We start from the raw sequence: 20,435 nt of genomic DNA on the forward strand, positions 1-20,435 counted from the left end.
GGTTTTCAACCTCTGGATTGCAACACCTTTGAGGGTAGATCAACTGTTTCACAGGGGGCACCTAAGAGCATCAGAAAACACAGATGTTTACAGTGCAATTCATGATAGTAGCAAAGTACAGGTAGGAAGTAGCAATGGAAATAATTTCATGGTGGGAGTTCACCACACCACGAGGAACTGTATTAAAGAGTCACAACATTAGGAAGGTTGAGGACCACTGGTCTGGTTAGTTGTCTAAATATTGTTGACCTTAATTCCTGAGTGAATCATCAGCATTTCAAATTTCACACTGGGACATTGATCCATTTCGAATGAGTTTTTTTGTGTGTGTGTAGAGTGATAAGCACAATTCTAATTTCATTCTTCTGCATACCGACATGCAGTTTTCCCAGTACCATTTGCTCTTTTTTCCTAGGGTATATGTTTGACATCTTAATTTTTTTTTAATGGATGTTATTGCCTGCTCTCAGGTTTGGGTCTTCTATTTTGCTTTATTGATCTACATGTTTGTTTTTGTGCTAGTACCATGCTGTTCTTCTCACTGTAGCTCTGCAATACAGCCTAATCTTGGAGGTAATCCCTTCAGTATTGCTCCTGTCACTTAGGAGTGCTTTAGCTATCAGGGATCTTTTGGGCTTCCGTATGAATTTTAGGATGTTTTCCCTATTTCTGTGAAGAATGTCTTAAGGATTTTGATTGGGATTGCATTTGACATACTGATTAAGTCTAATTTTGTCCAAGATCATGAAAGAGAGGTTGAACCCTAGTCTACCACAATTCAAAATAATGTACAAATACATTTGACCTCAAGAGTGAACATGCAACCATTACAAATTACAAGTTACAAATGGCCTTGGCTATTTTTCTTAATTAAGTATAGAATTTGGCAAGTGAATTAGAAGTTGCATTATAATAAAATAATGATGTTAGCTATTAGTTGTAGGAATTAGGCAGTGGATGTGCTCTTTTCTAATTACTGTGTCTTGAAATCATTTTTATATTATATAATTGGAGCTTTTATATATATGGATTTAATATATGTTCACAATACACACACACACACACACACATACATACATACATACATACATATGTAAGCAAGGGGTTCTAGACCTTAGAATAAATGATGTTTGGGGGTTAATAATTAATTGTTGTGGGGAAAATTGTTTGTCATTGACTGTACCAGTGACAGGAAGATGGGAAGCTGCGGCAGGCAGTTCCAGCTAGCTGGACATACTTGGTAAAGCTCCAAGCAAATAAGATATCCCATTTTAAAAGACCAAAGACACCCAAGGACTGACACTGTAGGTTGTCCTTTGACCTTGACACATACACACATCATGCACACTCATACTCACTCATGCATACACATACACACCAAAGTATTTTTAAAACTTAGGTGTATATTTGATTGTCTGTGCTGTGTATGACATGTGTTTGCAGGTACCTGTGGTAGCAAAGAGGGCATCAGGTCCTCTGGAGCCACAGTGACACATGGCTGTGAGCTGCCTGACATTGGTGCCAGTCTCAGGTCCTCCACAAGAGCATCAAGGACTCCTAAATGCAGACTCTTCTCTCAGCTCTCAAAGTACTTTTTTATTTGGAGTTTTGTTCACTCATGATTCTTTCAGTAATTTATTATAATGTGTGAATGATATACCCTAGGCTTTGGAACACAGTATAGATACAGAATAGAACCACATGAAGGGTAAAGATCATGTGGGACTGGATATGTGGCCCAGTGGGTAGCATGTTTTCTGTGCAAGTATGAAGACCCAAGTTTGGATGCCCAGAACCTATGTAGAGAAAAGCCAGTATCCACTCTTTTAAAAGGAGCCATCTAAGCCAGGAACTCCAGTCAGTGTTAACCAATCTTTAGTTTAAATGAAAACTAGTCCTAGACGCAAGGAAATGAACATGCAAAGACTGGCTGCGTGCAGTTCCTATCTGTACAGATTGCAGAGGGCGTGTGCTATGATGGGGCTCTATTTTAAGGTGAACATTTAAAGAAAGGATTCAAGAGCAATAAATAGGGGGGAAGGAATCCATGTGAGGGAGTCCCTGGGGCTGTGCAGCTTACAGATTACCATGGTGGTTTACCACTCCCACATCCAATTGGCGGGTTTTGTTGTTGTTGTTGTTGTTGTTGTTGGTTTTTTTTTTTTTTGGGGTGTGTGTGTGTTTGTTTTTCAGAAATTACTATAAAGTGTTTGTACATAAAAGGGGTACCATCCCTGTCATAGCCTTTCAGATTTCAAACCAGACTTTGGGAAGTCATGCTGTCCCCCCAAGTTGGTTGTAAATTTATCCAAGCAGCTAAATCTTCATGATGTCTCTAAAGATAGGAAATGGTTCTTGGTGTTTTCATTTTTCCCCCAACAACAGTACTTTAAAACCCTGTATTTATTTTCTGTTGCTGTGATAAATCGTCATCGCCAAACGCAGCTTGAGAAAGTTTATTTGGACGTACAATTCTAGGGGGATAAGAGTCCATCCTGGGGAGGTGCCATGGCAGCCAGCGGCCAGCACTGCAGGAAGCGGAGATCACAGGTCTTTAAACACAAGCTGGAAACAGCAAAGGGGAAGTAGGCAGGGCTTTTCATTCCCAACGCCCCTGGCCACTGATGCATTTTTTCTGGCAATGCCATACCTCCTGAGCTTTTCCAAACAGAACCACCAACTGGGGACTAAGCGGTCAAATATCTGAGCCTATGGAAGGGAGGACATTCTTATTCAGACCATGACCAATTCCGTCTTCTACTCTCTCCAGGCTTAACCCCCTCAGGATACCCAGGCTAACATCAAGAAATGGAAAAGGTTAAAACATCATGAGTTCATGTTGATATTACCAATCAGTGCCTTTGGACATGTTTTTTTCTGAGGTAGCTGAGAGTCTATCATGCCACTCACACTGCTGATTCATTCATCCACTCACTATCGCTGTCACCCACTCACTATCGCTGTCACCCATTCACTATCGCTGTCACCCATTCACTATCACTGTCACCCATTCACTATCGCTGTCACCCATTCACTATCGCTGTCACCCATTCACTATCGCTGTCACCCATTCACTATCGCTGTCACCCATTCACTATCGCTGTCATCCATTCACTATCGCTGTCACCCATTCACTATCGCTGTCACCCATTCACTATCGCTGTCATCCATTCACTATCGCTGTCACCCATCCACTATCGCTGTCACCCATTCACTATCGCTGTCACCCATTCACTATCGCTGTCATCCATTCACTATCGCTGTCACCCATTCACTATCGCTGTCACCCATTCACTATCGCTGTCACCCATTCACTATCATCGCTGTCACCCATTCACTATCGCTGTCACCCATCCACTATCGCTGTCACCCATTCACTATCGCTGTCACCCATTCACTATCGCTGTCACCCATTCACTATCGCTGTCATCCATTCACTATCGCTGTCACCCATTCACTATCGCTGTCACCCATTCACTATCGCTGTCACCCACTCACTATCATTGCTGTCACCCATTCATTATTGCTGTCACCCATTCACTATCACTGTCACCCATTCACTATCATTGCTGTCACCCATTCATTATTGCTGTCACCCATTCACTATCACTGTCACCCACTCACTATCGCTGTCACCCATTCACTATCGCTGTCACCCACTCACTATCGCTGTCACCCATTCACTATCGCTGTCACCCATTCACTATCACTGTCACCCATTCACTATCACTGTCACCCATTCACTATCATTGCTGTCACCCATTCATTATTGCTGTCACCCATTCACTATCGCTGTCACCCACTCACTATCGCTGTCACCCATTCACTATCGCTGTCACCCATTCACTATCGCTGTCACCCATTCACTATCGCTGTCACCCACTCACTATCGCTGTCACCCATTCACTATCGCTGTCACCCATTCACTATCGCTGTCACCCATTCACTATCGCTGTCACCCATTCACTATCGCTGTCACCCTTTCACTATTGCTGTCAGTCGTTGACATGAATTGCTTGACTTTTAAGCTGCTCATGTTCTTCATGCCTCATTTTATGGATGCTAAAAATAGTTATATATATTTGTTCTAAAAATATTATAGTGACAGAGAGACAAAATCAGAATTAGGACAAAATAAAAGTTGACCTTCAGCTATATTTTTAAAAATTACATTAACTGGTTCCTATTTTTAAACCTGGCTGCATAAGTCACTATATGAAATAGAATAATTAGCACAAACCAAGAGGGTCTGACCATGAAACACTTGGGGGATGCAAGGGGGAAAGGGTTACCATTCTCCTCCCTTCCTTTTCTTCAGCCAAGTAATTTTCTTACTTCCTTTTCCAAATGACCTTCTTATCCTTGGCTTTAGCATTTCTGTGATTTTACATGTGAGGCTTAGATAGATGGCATGTAAGCTGGTCACATGGAAGCTCCCAGGTCAAGCAGGGTTTTAGTTCCTTGAGAAATTGTCCTGCCTCACCTCTGCAAGATACAGGATTTGGCCTGTTTGAATTTCTTGTAATAGCATGCGATGATTCATAGTTAAAGGCCCATGCCCTGTCACAATGGGACACCAGCATCTACCAGGGGTAGTGTTTAATCTCTTACTATTGCTGGAGAGATGGCTCAGGAGTTAAGAGCATTTGCTTCTCTTCTAGGAGACCCAAGTTTGGGTCCCAGCATCCATGTTTGCTGTGTGCTTTCAGTGCAAGAGAGATTGCCCATGTCCTGTTGAGTGTGAAAAATCCTTATGATTTCATTGGGAAATGAATGGACTTTCAAAGATTTCAAATGTATTTCCAATACTAGCAGAAGTTCAACAGCAGAGATTCTTTTCTGCCTTTCAGTTTTAGACACCAAAGCTGGTCCTAGCAGCAGCAATGGAGACTGAGCTCAGGACAGTCACAGCACCCTGAGGAGCTCCCTGCCTCTCTAGGGACATCCACTCAGACAAAGCCAAATACTTGACTCCACTACTGACCAGAATCCTAGAAGGAGCCAGAGTTCAGTAAATTAGCAGGCCTGATAAGATGATCTTTAAAGAGTAACAACAACTTAAAAAAAAAAGAACAAAAACTTACAAGCTGATTTCCTGGCTTTTTAAAAATCCTTAGAGGAGCTTCCTTTTATAGATGAGCGTATAAGGTAGTTTTATGAAGTGTACTGTTTGTGGTCTGTGATTAGAGAAGAGAGTGCTGAGCTGGCATGGTTAAACCCAAGGCCCTAGGTAAGCCCTTGTGTGTTTGCAGTGTCCTTGAGAAAACAAGAGCTTTCTCTTCATGCAATCTTTGCCAGCCGTGTTGACGTTTCTGAGTCCCTGCCAGCTTCCAGCCTGAGCCTACGTCCCATGTCCCCTTAGGTTTTCTCTGTCTTCCTATCCTGCCTCATTCGGGTGACTTTTGCACACTTTTGCTGTCACCCTTACTTCAGGGCTGGGGTGACCATCTCCTGCCCTCTGAGGACAGGAAGAAGAAGGCCTTGGTCTCACAGCGGTGGCTCAGGTGCCCCATCAGCTGCGGGACCGTGATATGCTTTTTTCAGGGGTAGTAAGGCAGGTTACAGGATTTTTCTTTGCAACTGAGCAAATCCAGACATCCAGAGGTGCTGAAATGAAAAGATCTGTCTCCTCTTGAGCTGCCGTTTGCTTGGTGAATGGTTGTCAGGCAGCACATTCTATGTATCTCAAGGAGACAGTGTCACCCCTAATGTGTTGGCAAAGGCTGTCACAGAGCACTCCAAAGCCCAGGGCTTAAGTGCATTGGTGGAACAGGTTTGACAGGATACTCTGAGGATGCTGGTTTGCCTTAACAATTGTAAAGTTTTTCTACTTTTCTTCCTCTTTCTCATTTCCCCTCTGTACTGCACAACACAAAAGAGATTCTGTTGACATTGATAAGCAATGTGGCTGACAAACACCATTCTTTCTTGTGATAACCAATACTTCAGAGCCTCCAAGGTCCTTGATAAACCCTGTCAAAACTTCATTTCTCCAGTGGGCTCCTGTCAATCACTTGCGGTTAGCTCACTAATTGTGAGTGTCTTCCACTCCCCTGAGATTAAACAACTTATGTTGTTGAAAACCTGTGGGGGTTCTCTGTTCACTGGGCATTTTTACTGACTATAAGCAAAGACCGTCTGATATATCTCCTCCCAAGAATTCTTGTAGCGTCATTCGTTTATCTACAATATCTCATCTGCTTAAGGAACATTTCCCTTCCATGATTTTCCACTCTGTGCTTGGTCTTGCTATTTACAATTCCAAATCATGACAAGTCCCTTCCCGCTCTTCTGCGTGATTGGCAGGATCTCTGGTTTATAGGCAGACGCAGCACGCCAGCAGCTGCCGTCAAATGGCTCCCCATACGCAGCTTTCTGTGAAGAAAGTCTCCGAGAGATCAGACAATCTTCTCTAAATTAATTCCAAGTGCAGGCATCCTGTCGTCCCTCTGTTCTTATCCTCTGAGAATTTTGATGGATCTGTCACGGGCTTGCCCACCTCCTTCGCGACTGCTTCCCAAACAAAACCCTAAGTCGGCTTCTCATGTAACACCCCAGGGAGAGGGCAGCTCCTGGGCATGGAGGAGATGGAATCCCCTCCCCCTCCCCCACCCCGCCACTGTGGTCTTGATTTTGGATTTTCATATCTGTTCCTTTATGTGACTCGGAAGTCTGATTAGGTTGAGACATCTGGAACTGTGGCAGGTGAGCCCTGGGCTGGAAGGTCTAATGACAGATATGCTGAGGACGCCACTTGTGTTTGTTTTAAACTTAGGAAGAGAAGGAACTCCTTGTGCCCACGCAGGGTTAAAATGCTGGGGTTAGAGTCAGAGAGATGCACTTTGACTTCTGAGAGTCAGCTGGCTTTTATCCCCAGGGGACCTAAAGGGGTCTTTCTCTTTTGAGTCTTTCTTTCTTTCTTATTTATTTATTTTTCTTTCTTTCTTTCTTCTTCTTCTTCTTCTTCTTCTTCTTCTTCTTATTCTTATTCTTATTCTTTTCTTCTTTTTTGGAAAAAAATAAGTTGCTTTCAGTAAGGAAACTCAAGCAGCAGGAAGAAAAAAAAATAGAGTGCCTAAATTCTAATCTGTATACCTGTTTATAATTATGAATGGAAGTTTATTTCATTTTTATAAGAATCTTGTATAAAAAAATAATAAATGAGAAGAACTACTGAGGAAAGACACAGAATGTTGAACACTGGCCTCCACATGTGAATATACACGCACGTACCCACACTAATAAGTACACATATACGTACACATGCGTGTTCACACACACCACAACCACCATCAGGACTACTACCAGCACTCCCACATACACAAAAGGCCCACACACAAAGCTCAATACACTTTCTTGTGTCAAAAGGATAAATAAAGAAAAAAAATGACTAAATGATCAACCAGGAAGAAAAAATATTGAAATAGTAGCCATGGTTCATGGATAACTCATGTTAGGTTTGGATGCATCCTTATGCCGTCTAGAAGCTCACAGCACTGTTTCCCCAGTCATAGGTTATATTGGGATGAGCAAGAATTGCCTGTATAAAGCACAAAGAAATGGGGTCAGTGGTGGGCCTGGAGGATGGCTCAGCAGATAGCGTGCTGAAGCCAAGCTGACAACAGTCCATTCCCTGGGGCTCGTATGGGAGCAGCGAGACCCAATTCCTGCATGATACCCCTCGACCTCCATGCATATGCTATAGCATGTACATGCGTGCACCCCCCACACTACTTACCACACAAAAAAGTTAAATGTTAAAAAAAGAACAAACTGCACGTTTTACTCAATATCAAGAAAAATTACAGAATTTCTATTACTGTGCCCAGTTTTCCAAGAAATGTGTCAGAGCAATGGGAGAAAGGGTGCATATGATTTATTTGAAAACACCCTACATCAGATATTGGAAAGGTAAAGGGCAGGTGTTTTAGTCACATCACAGGAAAGGGGATTGCTGGAGCCAAGTATTCACATATGAGGAGAATGACACAGAAGGCATCAAATCCCCTTTGAATACAAATTCAATCATTGTATTCCACGAAAAGGACGATCACTGAAGGCTAGCACTGTCTTCCCTTTTGAGAAAACAAAACAAAACCATTTTCTTCCTCTCGGAACGTGTTTTCAGACGGACATTGTATGTGTTTTTTAGGGTGCTGTGATCACACCCACCATGGACCACCCCATGTCAATGCAGCCAACGAACATCGTGGGCCCCTTGACGCAGCAGATGAACCACCTTTCCTTGGGGACAGCAGGAACGGTGAGTGGAAGCATTTGGTTGTGTTTCCTGGGACTTGAGAAGATGTCCTGTGCTGTTTTCACTCGCACTGCTAGGAAGCTGCTGGTCTTACATGCCTTTCAGGGTCCAGCATGAACAGGCTTGCATGCAAGTTCAATCCCAGGGAATGGGCCTTCACGTGGGCAAAGATGATGTCCCCCGTGGCATTGCCTTGAGACTCCAGGTCCCTCTCGTTAAGGGGTACAGTATCAGGTGCCTCTAGTGCTAAGTAGCTCTTTCTAGAAGGGGCCCTTCCACCTACATGTGTGGAGCTACACCTCATGACCATACACATGGGGCCATTTTCCTTTCCCCAGACGCTTACCAGCTGATCCACTATCCATCCCAGGCTTTTCACATGTAAGACCCCAGACCTAACTGAGATTACTGTGAAGGTTTTTCTTTTTTTCATTCACTGTTGATGTCTGGGGCAATAGGAAGGCACTGAGAAGCTGGCCCAATTGAGTGCTTTTTAATTTTTTTTCTATGGCTGCACTGGCATAGTTACTATAGAAGAAAGGGAAAGAAATCTGCTGTGTTGAATACTTTCTTACAGTTATGACGCCTTTGTGTTGCTTGTATTTGCTTCTCTGTTTCTGTCCCGGAGAGGAAAGGGTCCATTTGGTTATGGTGCATCACTGAGGGAAGCCAGGGAAGGAACCTGGAAGCGGGACTGGAGCATGATGCTTGCTGACTTGCTCAGATAACTTCCTTATAGAGCCCAGGCCCGTGTGCCTAGGAACTAGCACTGCCCTCAATGGGCTGGGTCCTTTTACACTGATTAGCAATTAAGAAAATGCCCTAAGACTCACTTGCAGATCTGTGGGATGGAGGTAATCCCTCAGGTGAGGTGTCTTTTTCCCACCTCCCATTGGTGTCGTGTTGACAATCAAGATCAGCAGCCATCACGTGGACTGAAACCCTGACAGTAACACACTTGATCGTTATCAGTGACATGCTTGAACTCACTGGCAGAGATTTCTATTTTGTTTTTAAAAAGAGAAGTCCCTCCAATATTTATGTCAGACACAACCTAGAACACTAAGCCTATGATGGGCACTCTTAGAGAATACAAGCCCCGTGGACTACCAGCAGTCACACTTGAGTGTCCCGCACACACATCAGTGCAGGGGATCTTGTCTTTTGTAAAGCCATGGAAAAGAAAGGCACAGCTTCTTTTAACACAGGCAGCTTCAACAGTGTAGAAAGAACCCAGGAGTAGGAGTCAGGGACCTTGATCTGAGTCTAAATTGTACCATAGAGGAGATGGCATCTAAGGATCTCAACCTCCCTCTCTCTAGAGCAAGATCATTCCTTCTGACACGCGAAGCTGCTGACTTTGTGTCTTTAAGCCTGTGGGTCTCTTTGATCCTGCCTCTATGGCTCTCACAGATGCAGAGGCACTATGTACTACTGGACACTAGCTGTGGACAGGGGCCCTAGAAAAACAACTCCCTTTAATCAAAGGAGATGAAAAGGAAAGAAGTTTGAACCCCACAGAGCGTTCTGTGATCTTACCTACATATGGAGAAAAACTGCAGGCTTCCAAGAAAGAACCTGAGTTTATCGTAAGCAGCACACCCGCTCCACTGTAGTATGCCATTGCGATAACTTACCTGCTGAAAGTCTGAGCTGGGTCACGAGACTGTGTGAGAGTCTCAGATGGACATTAGAAGTCAGGCCTGAGATCACATTTAATTTGACACCCAGGTTCAGATCATTTTCATTATTGGGGAGACAGCGATTCAGAGCAATAAATACTCTTTCAGCTTTTAGCCAAGCATAAGGATGGCTTGCAGTCTCTTTGTGTGGCAGATTCCAGATACAGAATTAGAAGCCCCTGTGCTTATGGTATCTCTGCTGTTTATTTCAGTTCCTATAGGTTTCTTAGGCACCAAAGGCCATCTGCTGAGAATGAGTAAGAATAAAGGCCACTTTACTTGTGTTAAATGACAATCTCAAGGGCGATTTTTTTTCCAAGACAGGGTTTTTCTGTGTAGCCTTGGCTGTCCTGGACTTGCTTTGTAGACCAGGCTGGCCTCCAACTCAGAGATCCACCTGCCTCTCTTCCCAGAGTGCTGGGGTTACAGGTGTGCGCTACCACACCCAACTGTGTGATTTTTTTCTTGTTAAAAATATGAATTATAATGGAAAACATAGGAAGAAACCCTTTATATATTTACTCGTTTGAGTGAAAAGTAAAGCTGGCTTCATTGCTGAGCTTTCAACTTGCCAACTAGGAAAGACACACAATGTGACTGAATCTTTAAAGAAACAGAAAAAAGGGGGCTGGAGAGATGGCTCAGCAGTTAAGAGCACTGGCTGTTCTTCCAGAGGTCCTGAGTTGAATTCCCAGCAACCACATCATGGCTCACGACCATCTCTAATGAAATCTGATCCCCTCTTCTGGTATGCATGAAAACAGAGCACTGATACACATAAAATAATTGAAAAGAAACAAAAATAAATAAATAATAGAATAGGCTTCAATTTATTTTAGTTCCTAATTAAATAAACAATATAAAATTGTATATCTAAGAATTTTCAACAGGAACAGACCACTACTTTTACCCAGCTGGCAACGGCCAGAAATGATCATTTAATGATAATGTGGGCCACGGTTTTTCTTAGCAAGTCAAAGATTTTATCACATGGACCTTATTTTTAGTGCCAAGTCCCCTCTTGCTTTCTTCTTCTTTTCATTGTGTGCTTTCACTATTGCAAGCAAATGGTGTTTAGTTACAACATAAGCATCATATAACACTAATTGTCAGCAACATAACACTAACATTAAAAGTTGATGGTTCAATAAGGTTGGTTCAATAAGGTTTTTGAGAGGGAGAGAGACAATACATTATTGTGTTGATTCATTCAAAAATATAATTGAGTGCTCTTAGTGTCTCGAATGGAGTCATTTCTCTTGTTAAACTACCACTCTCACCCTTTGGCATGCCATCGTATATTTGCTTTTGTGTGACTTCTTCTAATTGGCATTTGCTGTGGTTTATCAAGTTGAAATTGACTTATTTAATTAACTCTTCCCGCCTAAGTGGATCCATCTCCCACCTTCCTCACTGGCATTTGGAAAATTCCAGTGGACATAGGAATGATATCAGAGTCCAGAGCCTGGCCTTGGCTTTGTGTTAGCTGTGTATGTTTAGGCCCAGTTCCTTGGCTTCCTAGGGATTCCACTTTATTTTACTTACAAACTGCGAACAATAATAACATGCACATCCTTGCTCTGAGCATTGAATGGCACAAAACACAGTGGACAAATGTACTATGTGCAAGGAAGGAACTTATCAAGTGAGCTATTCTGGACCTCTGATGTGGTCTATCTGGTGCAAGTTCTGGCCACCATAACGGGAGTACCACTCTATTAGACCCACAATCTAACTCCTTTGTTTGCTCTACTTCAGGGGTTATCACTTAATTCTTTAGCATGCCCACTGTGCTAACTGCTAACATAATATTCCAGAGGTCTACAGCTAAGCTTCTAGTCATGATGAATAAGCTTGCTGAAGTCCAAGCAAATATTTCAGACACACAGAATCAAGTATTCTCTGGATTGCCCACATTAGAAGCAAAGTCACACCATACAAATATACATGACATTGAAATTATAATTTAAAAGGATTTCCACTTCAATGTAATACCTTTGCCTGAGGGTTGGACACATAATGGGCAGAGGCAGTACCTTCAGCAGCAAGGAATATGTAACCCTTGTCTAGAGAACAGAACTATGACCCATTTGCCATCAGCCATTGCCGCATGGGCACACAGACCCACGGTGGCCTCACTGTCCAATTTCTTTTTAATATAAACTGTATTTCAATGTGAAGATTCCATGTGTTTAGATATCTGGCCCTGTTTGTCCAATAAACTCCCAGGTTGTGCCTGGCTCTCTACAATTTCTCTCTGGCTGTTCCTCCATGCTTCCCTTTGCAAGCTCAGATAGCACCTTATGGCTCAATCTGTATATGCTTTCCTTCAGCAACGCTGTCCACACTCATGGTTTCCAACCCCATCTCCTACATTGAAGACTTCAACCCGAGTCTTCAATGCTACTCTCAGAACATCCAAACTCATCTGTCTCCATGGAGATCCCTCTCCAACATCTCAAAGTCAGTACAACTCAAATTCATGCCATGAACTTCCTTGAGCTTCCTTCTAGCAGCACCCTTCCACATCCCTGTCCTATTTTATTTCATGTCACTACTGTCATGATCACCCAGTACCCAAACTCTTCACTTAGGACTCAATACACACACTGTCTTTCTTCCTCTTCCCCATACACCGTTAGTTTTGAGGTCCTGCCAATGAAATCATAGACATTTGTCAGAGCTATCCTTTCTTCCCCATTCCTTGGTTTCATTTGACTCATTGTAACAGTCTGCTACCTGTACTTCCTGCTCTCAGTGTCACTGTTCTACCATTCATTCTCCACCCTGCCATCGAAGCTCAGCGTCAGTCACTTTATGTTGGCATGATAGAACCTCGTTACCAAAAGCAGCTCACACAAGTAGGAGTTTGTTTGCCTTAGAGTTACAAAGATGGCATCCATAATACCAAGAAAAGTGCAGCAGCAGGTGGCAGGAGCAGGGATCAGTCTGCTCACATTTTGTCACACAAGAAATGTGTTGACACTATGAATGCTCAATGCCTACCCCCAGAAGCTCACTTCTTCCAGCAAGCTTCTGTGTCCTGAAAGTTCCATAGTATCCTCAAACAACACCACCATGGGGGAATAAATGTCCAAACACACAAGCCTGTGGGGGACATTTTCATTCAAGCCTCCGTCCTTGGTCACCAGTGTTTCTCCCCAGTGGCAGGGTCTCAGAGACTTTCAGAGATGGGAGCTCTTGGATATTGTGCAAAATGAAGTGTGGACAGCAGCAAAAATACTCCCGGAACAGAAGCCCTTCTGGGGATTTAGGGAATAGCCCAGGGTGGGTCATGGTCAGGCTGAAGAGAGTGGAGACAGAGTAGATGTTTCCTGTTTTAGAAGGAGCTAAGGCCACTAAGTGCCCTACTTTCCTTTTTAAGAGACGTGACAAAAGGAATTATATTGAACAAAAGCATACTTTTTAATCTTCAAAAGGGCAAGCATATTTCATCTCTTGTCATCTCAGATTTTAAAATCACGTAGTTTAAAGCATTTCCACCTGGAATTTTCCTCTTCAAAGTGTCTCTGTCAATTCTCTACCCGTTTCTAAATTGGGATGAATCTATAGGCTTTATGCTAGACAAATTTGATGCAGACAAGGCACCTATTTTATTTTGTGTCTCTAACCCTGAAGAATTCTTATAGCTTCTCCTGCTTTTGTTTATCTTTTCTCACAGAATTCCTCTGGTGAAATCAAAGCCCCGTTATCCATAATTTCTTATCGAGTTACTGGGAGCTTTAGCAGAAGCCACCCGGGACTTGTGTGTGTGTGTTTTAAGAATGTCCACATTGCATGACAATCTTGTTTTACAACTCTCTTATCTCCCTCTCATTTGTTCAGCCGCTGGTCACCAGTGGCTTACAATGTCACCAGACTCTGCTGAAAGAAATGAGAATATGTTGTTCTACGGCTCCTTATCTCCCATCCAGTTTGCCTTCCCCGAGCCATTGCTGAATTGTGACATCATTGGATTTCCATAGTGCAATTATTGCCACTCACAAAAAACAATCCTGGAATTGTAGCCCTATTAGCCAGAGTTCCCTGCCATTCTTCAGGCACCCCACTTCTCCACTACCCTAAAAAAAATCTGAAAATAACCAGAGGAAATTATGGATTATTCATTTTTCCAACATTAGGCATAAATATTGATATCAAGATGGAAAATTATAAAACCGAACAGAAGATCTTAAGGGGAATTATGACTCAGTAAATAGTATCCTGATCATTAAATAGCTTCATAAATCCTAATGACTACAATTCCTTGAGTGAACGCTCCAATTCAAAACTAATACAAAGCAGAAAATGTAAATGTAAAGGTTATGGTATTTAAATAGTTCTTTAATCTTATTGTAACATAACAGTTCTTTACAGGGAAATTTTCCCATGTAAATAATAAATGAAGAATTAGGGTCAAGTCTGTTGGGAGTGGGGAGTTACAAATATTAAGCCTTTACCTCTAAGAATATGGATCTTGAGTTCAAGTAAATTAGTATCATTACTGAGAGATCCTAATAGAAACAATGTCAAGGAACATGAGTGAGTTGGGAATAAAATAGGGCACAGAAAGCTGAATGGTATAATTTAAAGCTGTCATTGCTGTTATTTAACAAATATACACAAAAACACATGGATGCCGCTCTCTCTCACACACACACACACACACACACCAGATAAGATAAATAACATACATTATTTATAAACATGGAGGGAAATTGCTTTGATGCCCTCGAGTATTTTAGCATCAATAAGAAGAGCAAAGTGCCTTATCCAAGCACTCCCGAACATGTCCCCTGGTTGTATGCCTCAAAAATGTTTTTATGCAGTATCTTAGACAGTATTTAGTAGTGGGGAATAATTAAATAAACCATGATTCATCCAGAGACCCAAGAGTAGCATAGCGGAAGATCACAAGAGTTTCATACAAGTAGGGAAAGCATTGTTGATGTTAAGTCAAAAGAGAAGGCTATAAATTTGTTTATGTGGTACACAGTGTAACTGTAAGGGATTCTTTACAAAGTAGTTCTGTAGAGAAATACAGCTGGGGGGAGGCTGGAGAGGTGGCTCAGTAGTTAAGGAAACTTGCTGCTCTTCAGAGGGCCTGAGTTCAGTTCCAAGTACCTACATCAGGTAGCTTACAGCTGCCTGTAACTACAACTCTAGCTACTCTGGCACCCTCTTCTGACGTCCATTGGCACTGTATACACATGCACATAGACACATATACATAGATTAAAAGAAAAAAATCAGTCTTAATAAAATTGCAAAACAGGTGTTTAATTTTGGAAATGAGATTGAAATAGTTTCTATTTTTATAGTTTTATTTGTTTGTATTCTTCAACTACTAAAGAGTACCTAGTTTTGCTATATTGATATCTATGTTTCTATTTGTATTATAATTACAGATGTGCATATATTACAACATGGTACAAAAATTAAGTCATGATTTCCCTAAAATTTGGATAATAACTTGAAATTTCACATTTTACGAAAAGGTACCTAGGAATTAAGATCACTGTTATCAAAATCTTTGGAATTGTTTTCAAATTGATTCTACTTCAGAGTGGGGCTGTTAGTCAAGGAAATCAGTAAGTAGGCTGCTTAAGGATTTCAAGAAACCAGACCACTCATAACTATGGCTTATTTGCACTTGAATTCTAAGCAATACTTGCTTGTTCTCACCACCCTAGGTGGTTTACCTTGTTCACAGCCCTCTTAGATGTGCCATTTCCTTAAGAGAAGGTTGGCTCAAGAGTTCACATAAGATCATCTATGCCTTAATCTTTTGTGAGAGTTGGGAGTGGGCTTACTGCTTTCAGTTCTTAGAAGGCTAGTGCAACCGCAGGCTTTGTACCACTTTCCTGGCTAAGGGCTGGTTAGAAATGGGAAGGGAAGTGAAAGGGTATAAGAAAGAGGGCAAAAGAAGGTCATAGTGTGGGGGTGAATGTGTCAAAAATTCTATGTGCATGTATGAGAATGTAATAAACCCATAATTGTGTTTAGTTACTACATACTAATAAAAACATTACAGAAAAGGTCATGAAGGAGTTGCAGGGGTTAAAGCCTTTCTGTCGTTTTTAAACAGCTGATATATTTATGCCCCCAGGTTTGTGAGACTGCTTGTAGCTTAGCTTCTCTCCAATGCCATGGCACATTGAAAAGAGCCATCTATCTCCTGTTTCATTGGATCTAGCCTTGGTGGCTGCACACAAAGTGCCTGGGCTTGGGGCAGAGAGTGTTCTGGGCTCTGCTCCATGGTCAGGATGATAAAACAACAACAACAGCAACAACTTGAGCTTCATAACATATTTAATCCACATGGTGTAAGAACATGAGGATTTTTTTCATTAATCTCCTTTAAAATTATTTCTTTTGTTCTCCATTCCTACCACGCTCTGGGTACCCTCCAGATGAGCTGTCTTATAAAACTCTTCAAACATCCGGAGTGGGGAGGGCAAGAACCCCTCATTGATTCCCAAAGGGAGCAAACAAACCAAGAGGAAGACAGTGATGTTCTGAGACCAGCTGGTCCTGGTAGCGTGCACAGCCTGGTGATGATGGAGACTAAGAATCAGCTGTCCGCTAGAGTAACAATGCCTTGAGCGCCTGAAGACAGGGGTGGGGGGCAGGTGACTATGTGGCACACATTGGGCCCTTCCAACTATTAAAGCTAAGATTCTGTTTTTATTTTCCTTTGGACTTCATTGCATTCTTTCTCATGCTCTTTTCATTCCAAGATTCAATCCCAAGACAGAATTATGGTACTTCACCAGCTGTTGTGTCAGGTAGGAAAATTCTAATTCCTTTCAGACTTAATTGGAGGGGAGAGATGGAGCTCGCCTGGTTTTTCTCCAATGCTCTCCAAAGCAGTGGTTCTCAACAAGGGTGGGGATAAGAAGTTTGCATTTCATTTTGGTAAGGGGAAGGCTGTGTGCAGTATGAGTCTGCTTACTAGGCTTTATGTCTAGAAAATAAATGCACTGTCTTTAAAATAAAAAGTAAGATCTCAAGGACACTCAGTTCGTGAGAGATATGCAGAAGTTTAACCAATGTTCTGTGTATCAGTGGGTCTCACTGTTTGACAAGGTTGCCAGAATGTCTGCAGAGTGGGAGAAAGACTCAACATTTATCACAAAAGAGCATATATTAATAAAAAGATTGAGAAGCGCTGCTTTAGAGACCAGAATTCCCCAGAAGTCAGAGTTATCCCATGTGCTTGCTTGGCTCCCAGGACAGCGTCTGATTGTGTACTCAAATAATTTGTTGAATGAATCAAAAATCAAAACTTCAAATTTTTTCTAAGATGTTATATTTGGGATATCAAAAGTAACACTTCTGATAATCCATTGTCACAATAAGGTAGCAGAAGTGGCCTTGAGGACACATGAGGGTCTTCAGCATTCAATTAGCAATGTTTAATTTGTTCTGTGAAATTAATGATGCAATTTGGAGCTGGGTGTATACATGTAAAGAAATTGGAGGTTTTAAAAAATTTGTGAACTGCATAGGTATTGTGCTTTTGTCTTAATTTTTATTTTTGCTTTGTTGCAAAGAGGAAAATCGAAAAATTGTAAAAAAAAAATGTTAATTTATTGTAATTAATTGAAGAGTGGTAGGAGGCATGGGGGACTTGGAACTCTTTGAGTCTTTGGCATATTAGGTGGCTGAAAATATTCACACAGAACCAAGGTCACTGGAAAGAGTAGATGAACCATGGTTTAGGAAATTCCCAAAAGGATGCAGGAGGCTGTTGAGTCTGACAGCCAGAAATGGCTCTCAGTGAAGAGCATCCCTCTACGGTCGCTGTACATTCCTGATGTGGCAACTTAAGGGTACCACTTCTTCCTGCCCTGTGCATTTCTTTAGTTATCCTCATGGCTGTACTCATCTCAGAGCTGTATGGATGTCCTCACTGAATAGCAAAGAGTTGACTTCCCACTAGACATCACTTTGGTACTCATGGTCTCCAGGAATTGCCATTCATTAAAATATCATGTGCCTGTCATATCTTAATGTGTCTTGCATTTCAAACATGTGACATCGTAGAGGACACTTGGTTTATTATGTATAGCTTTTACTTCCTCTAGCCCTTGGCCTCTTTGGCAAAAGGTTATACTCCCCATAATTAACCAAAATTAATATTAACAAATAATCCCTCAACCAAGCATTCTTCCATCTTTAAGAATACGGTGAATGCTGGAGACAGTGGTGCACACCCTTAATCCAGGAATTCAAGAGGCAGAGGTAGACATATATCAATGAATCTGAGGCCATCCTCAGCTTCATGGTGAGTTCGAGGCAGCTATATGGTGAGACCCTGTGTGTATGTGTGTGTGTGTGTATGTGTGTGTGTGTGTGTGTGTGTGTGTGTGCACATGTATGTGTGTATTAGACATTGGATATAGAAAGACATTCACACACACACACATCACAATGAAAATTGCAAGCTGATTGCGGGAAGTGTTTTCTTTACGATCATGGGTCCACCTCTATACAAATCTTGGCAAGAAACAGTGCTTTACCCAAGGAGTGCCCATCTGGTTCCACTGGAACTCTCAAGCAGATAAATGGCTTGTTAAACATAATACTTAAAAAAGAACCCTTAAGCATGTAAGTGTGTGCTTGTGGAATAAGAAATAAAACCACAGAGAAAAATTAAAATCCAAGATATGGAGCTTGTGAGTTGAATCGGTGATCCGAATGCTTACAGGAGGCCTTTAGTTCAGTCCCACAGCATGCACATGAAAAAAAAAAAAAACAGATACACGTCATGCTGAGGATGCAGAGGCCAGCCAGTTGAGCCTTGTAGATAAGTCCCAGGTAAATGAAAAATCCTTCCTACCAAATGTGGATATCTCCCAAGGAACGGCATCCAGAGTGGACCTCCCTTTATCCCCACATGCATGTGCATACATGCATATCCACACCTGTGCACATGTGCACACATACAAGCATGCATTACACACACACACACACACACACACACACCAGTAGAATATGTGGCTAATAAAAGATATATTCAGTTGCCGGTAGTGGAGTACAAAGGAAGGGACCACATTTTGGGCCATTTTATACTCAGTTCATCCATACAAGAGCTGGACAGTGGTTGGCTATATTGCACAGTTGTCCTCTCCTTAGGCTTATGCCTAAATAGCAGTAGATATGCTTTCACAAATGGCCACTAAATATCTTGTAGACAATTTGATTGGCTTTTGTACAATTACGTTTCTTTTGTCCAATTGTTAACCATATTAGGAAAGCAAAATAACTCTTCCCCAAATATCCCAATGTGCCAGCACCAAGTGATTCAGTTAATTAGCTCTTGCCAATATATGCACCAACCAAATTGCTCTAATATATAGGAGTTCAAGATATTAACTTAATTATCTCCAGAGATATAATTTCACCTGCTCTCATTCAATCGGTATTTCAAACATTATCAAAGTATTTCTCAGTGGTAGGTACTATGCTAAGTATTAATGATGTGAGTATGCATAGAAAACCATCCTTAGTAAAAAAAAAAATCAACAACATAGTTTAATTTGATTTGCAGTATCTTGCGATGTTATTGGCGATGATGTAAATGTTATAGAGAAACAAGAATATAGAAAGAAGACTTGAGACACAGAGAAATAACGAGATTTGGGAGAAGGACCTGTAAAGCTCAGCAGGGGTTCACCCGGTGAACTAGAGTGAGGGGGTCTATTGGGCATAGAGCACAGGATATGTCAGCTCTTAGACTGGGAACCCGTGTGAGGGTATGGAATGGCAGCAAGTCATTTGAAACTTAGGGGCAAAATACAACTTTGACATATATCAGAGTGAGGTCTGTGTGATTCTCATTTGGAGTCAGGATTCTTGTTTTTTGTTTTTTGTTTTTTTGTTTTTCAGTAATGTGTCATCTGGTTTTTTGTTTTGTTTTTTGTTTTTTTTTTACTTATGAGTGTCTTGCTACAATAATGCAAATGTTTACTATTCGTTTTTCAATTCATAAATAAAGTCTCCAAGTTCAGAAGTGACCCATATCTGGTGTTTTGTTTTGTTTTGTTTTGTTTTGTTTTGTAAGTTGTGGACACTTGAGAAATTACCGACCTTTCTCTAGTTCATTACTTATCTGGGGGAATACTAACCACACAAGGTGGTTGTTAGCATTGATTAAGCTAAGCCATACACTCTGCTTAGAACCGATCCTGGCATGAACTACATTTTCGAATAGCATTCACGACAACCACACTAATCATTATCGGCACAATTTATTAAGTTGGTACAAAAAGGAACGGTGGACATAAACTAGCAGAGGTCAGAGAAAGGCCCCAGGAAATGAATTCTCTAAACATAGAAACAAACACACATTGGAATTAGCTAAGTTAAAAAAAAAACAAAACGAAGAGCAGAGAGTTTCAGATCAAGGAAACAACTTGTCCAAAGGCTTGTGGGAGCAGAGGATGGAAAGGTTGCAAAACTGCAGATGGCTTAGCAGGACACAGGTA

The 20,435-nt window shown here is 41.6% G+C and overlaps 1 protein-coding gene across 17 annotated transcripts in view; it reads left to right on the forward strand.

Moving 5' to 3' along the window:
- RBMS3 (RNA binding motif single stranded interacting protein 3) overlaps positions 1-20,435 on the forward strand; it is a gene marked incomplete at its 3' end in the record, with an annotated part of 1,316,912 nt that overhangs the window by 1,247,033 nt on the left and 49,444 nt on the right. For 12 of the 17 annotated variants that reach the window (XM_084751857.1, XM_084751867.1, XM_084751869.1 and 9 more), the window contains 2 exons: positions 8,153-8,263; positions 16,683-16,730. In XM_084751857.1, coding sequence (XP_084607983.1) covers positions 8,153-8,263; positions 16,683-16,730 — 159 coding nt within the window. The remainder of the gene's footprint in view (positions 1-8,152; positions 8,264-16,682; positions 16,731-20,435) is intronic. The other 5 variants (XM_084751868.1, XM_084751872.1, XM_084751873.1 and 2 more) reach the window with 1 other exon arrangement.

Source organism: Acomys minous (assembly GCF_964271855.1).
Source record: "Acomys minous genome assembly, chromosome: 13".
In the NCBI taxonomy this organism is placed as follows: domain Eukaryota; kingdom Metazoa; phylum Chordata; class Mammalia; order Rodentia; family Muridae; genus Acomys; species Acomys minous.